At 39.2% G+C, this 3,770-nt stretch overlaps 1 protein-coding gene across 2 annotated transcripts in view; it reads left to right on the top strand.

The window, feature by feature from the left end:
• The window catches only part of LOC106523059 (mannosyl-oligosaccharide 1,2-alpha-mannosidase IC), a gene marked incomplete at its 5' end in the record, with an annotated part of 82,601 nt that overhangs the window by 56,854 nt on the left and 21,977 nt on the right, over positions 1–3,770 (top strand). For both annotated transcript variants that reach the window (XM_014016344.1, XM_014016343.1), the window contains 1 exon segment: positions 732–826. In XM_014016344.1, coding sequence (XP_013871798.1) covers positions 732–826 — 95 coding nt within the window.

Here is a 3,770-nt window from a genome sequence, read left to right as displayed (position 1 = left end):
CAGCTGTATGCTTTTTTTTTTTTCTGTCAGGCTGTCGGAGCGCTCCTCCTCCTCTGTCCGAGGCTGGTGTGGGGTGAAAATCCTCCACCTCAGACGTTCAGAGATGTAACTATCTGCAATACTGTGGTCACTCTCCATGTAGCATCAATTATGCTAATGCTAGCTGCCTGTCACGTTCTCTCGTCCTGGCCACACCTCTGCTCTCTAAGCTCCCCCCTCCCCTACCCGCTTTGAAGCATTTTTCAAATTTCGCCTTGGGGCGGAGTTATCTTTTCACAGGGGGGTAAGATACACTTTAAACATTTTGTTTTAGGATTTTAATATGGTTCAGTTCTCCCTTACAAAAAAGTGTTCTCACTGGGAAGCAGAGGTTTTGTGACTGATAATTCAGCTCATAAATGATTTGTTCACTCTTCCTCATTGACTTCAGTCAGTGGAAATGTGGCATAATAGCAGTTTAAGATGGACTATTGTAGATTACACTGCTGGACTTCTGCTGCAACCAGCTTCATGTTTTACATAATTAGATTTAAAAGGAAAACTGAGGGGAAAAAACACATCCGGAGCTTCTGGTTCCCAGCCTGTCACTATGATTCTTTTTAAACTAGGTTGAGATGAGAAGCACATTTGCAATTATTTATGTGTGGSATATAAACAGAAGGAATGATAAAACATTCACATTTGTCTTGTGGAAGTGTATCGACTACAAAGATGTCTTTCTCTGTTTTCAGCTGTTCAGGAATAAAGCCGTGGAGCTGGGAGAGAAGCTGCTGCCTGCCTTTAATACACCAACAGGAATCCCCCGAGGCGTCATCAACCTGGGGAGGTGAGTTTTAGCACCAGTCCTCACCTCCGGCTGTCCTCCATCTACTCTCAGTACTCAGAAAAAATAGATATTAACAAATAGCTGGTTTGGTTCACAACAAAAACTAAAAACCAGAGCAACTCAAAAATCAGACAGAAAAAAAAGGAAAGAAAATCATCCAAACTTATAGCTCAGTCCCTCATTATTGTTCCAAAACTAATAGATTGAGAGCCACAGTTCGCTCTTACTGACAGATAATCAGCTGCAGGCTGAGCTTCAGATGACATTTAGATGACAATCTGTCTGTAAATTCTTTGAAAGCACATATGAATAATCTTCTCATGCCTCTAAATGATTATTGTTGTTTTTTTAATCTGTTCCAAGTCATTGCTTATCTAATTTAAAACCTGTATTGACACAGTCGTGTTCGTGCCGCGGTCACGCAGCACAACTTCAAACCATTTTCATTTCAGCAGCCGTTTGACTGAATCTTTACTTCTCTGTGTTTGTGTCACTCTGAGGGTTGGAGAAGAAATGTGCTTGTGTGTAAAAAATGTAACAACATGTTAAATACTTTATTTCTGACGGTGACATGAAAATGATGAGTAGACTGTGTTTTTGCAGTGATKGTTTTGCCTTGCTGCTGGAAAGGGTCCATTATGTTTCATTTAATCAAAATTTCTGACACCTAATTGAATTTTCTCTTTTCAACTCTTATCAATCCCACCGTAGTTAAGTCTCGCTCCCCTCATCCCCAATTTTATCATCTTAGACGATACTTCCTGGCACCTCTGCCRTCCACCTGCTACCAATTACACCAGCAGCCAAACTGGGCAGCTGCTGGCAGATTTAATTACCTTTTTCCACAGTTAATTTCTGCTACACCACCGACATGTGCCGRTGGCACAGATGGACAGGAGGAACCATGCTGCCTATACTGTCCCACACAAAAACAAATCCCTTCAAAGCACAATCCCATCAGAGGTGAACAATGTGTAGGAGAGCCAAAACATACATTTATATTCATTTGAAGCAGTGAAAAATAAAGGAGACTTGCTTCTTTTAGAGGTTACTCTCAAARTATTTTCTTTCTTTTCTTTTGTTTGTATGCTTTAATTTGTTCACATTCTTAAAAATCATTTACAGTATGCCAGCTTGAAATATATAAGTAAAACAAATGTTTAAAAGTAAATAAATAAATTTAGATACTGCATAAAGGCACCATATATGACCCCCGCACGTATGCAAAGCTCCACTTCACCAGAAATCAGAAGTCATCAATATTTATTTATTTATTTATTTATTTGGGGGGGGGGTTCATTGGTGGGCCAGATGGGTAGGCCCTCATCAGAGCTAAATAACAAAAAAAAATCTGAAGCTCCTATGTTGAATAGTTTTTGAGTTATAAGCATTTTTGTATGTCCAAACACCCCCTTTTTAGATGGGGTGGGTGTCCARGGGGGCTCATTGTTGGGCCCAATGGATAGCCCTTCATCAGAGCCAAACAACAGAGGAAAAAAAACATTTCTGAAGCTCCTGTTGAATATTTTTTGAGGTACAAACATTTTGGTATGTCCATACACCCCCTTTTTAGATGGAGCCCCCTCCTCAAATATGGGGTCTATGGTAAAACCGTTAGCTGGCGTCTTGTAAGCTGGACACAACTCCATTCCTACCAAATTTCATGTTGATCGGTTCAGCCGTTTTCATGCTACAGTACCAAAAATTTTGAAAATAARTAATAAAATAAAATAAACTGTATGAAAACAATATGACACCCCGTTTCATGTGCGGGGGTGGGAGTCATAATCAAAATGCCATCTTTATGTTTTTTTTTTCAGTCTGCTAAATATAAATAATTCTCCTGGTAAATTTCCTCAACATATTATGTGTGACATATTGATTTTATCTCTTCAGTGTTTTTTTTTTTCCACCACCTGATATTGTTTGTGATTGCTGAGAAAAGGTTCATTAAAAGGGGGGAGGGGGTAAAAGATTAATGGATTTGTGTTTGTGATGCTCCAGTAATGTCCGTCTTCAAACGCACCACCTGCTGCCCTCCGGCTCTGCGTTAGATTCTCTGATTGATTCTTCATAAACAAAGAATAACACACGACTCGAAGAGAGCTACTAATGATGCATCACACAAACTTTTAATGAGTGCATTCATCAGAGTGCAAACTCACATGCCTGCCACTTCTTCTTCTTCTTTTTTTTTCCTTCTGCATCTCCTCCTCYTCTAAAAAATTAAACCCAATTAATTATCCAGCATCTGACATCCTTCTAAAACACTTGGAGGGTATGTAAAGTCTCTCTTGTAGTTAACTGCCTCCACTAATCATCTGTGAGCGAAACAAACATTTACAGAAATGTCAGTTTTCTGAGTGCTGATGCACAAACTGATGAAACATGTCTTTATGTAAGAACACATGTAACTTGGCAACACTGCATAGTTTTAATTTTTCTTTTCTAAAACTTTACCAAAACCTGAATAACAGCTGGTAAAGGAGCCTTATAATTAGTTTATTTTTAGCCGAGAGTAACTCTGTTTTCTCGGCACGTTTAACTGAATGTTCTTTGTTGGTTTAACCAACAGCAGCTGCTGAGTTCATTTTAACCACCGAGATATCAAAACATTCACACTCCCAGTTTCTGCTGCCAGCTTCCAGTTTGTCATCTGATCTGCTTCACAGCATTTCACMAGCAAACACAAAACTGGTTCTGCTCAGAAACCTTTTTAGGTGTTGTTAMCAAGTTCCCTTTCCTGAGCTTACAGTTATAAACTTTCCACAATCATTTGTTTCCCCAACATTACCTTCCTGAGTAACTCTAGTGTTTGTATGATCATTACATTGCAATGTTTAATCATCTTTTATTATGACCCCCGCACGCAAAGCGTAAGAGGGAGTCATATTGTTTTCGTACTGTTTTCTTTCTAGCTGCACCAATCAACACAAAATTTGGC

The sequence above is a fragment of the Austrofundulus limnaeus genome, unplaced genomic scaffold, assembly GCF_001266775.1.
Source record: "Austrofundulus limnaeus strain Quisiro unplaced genomic scaffold, Austrofundulus_limnaeus-1.0 Scaffold143, whole genome shotgun sequence".
NCBI classification, from domain to species: Eukaryota; Metazoa; Chordata; class Actinopteri; order Cyprinodontiformes; family Rivulidae; genus Austrofundulus; species Austrofundulus limnaeus.
The sequence above is the reverse complement of the archived record's forward strand: the minus strand, read 5'-3'. Positions and strand labels throughout refer to the sequence as shown.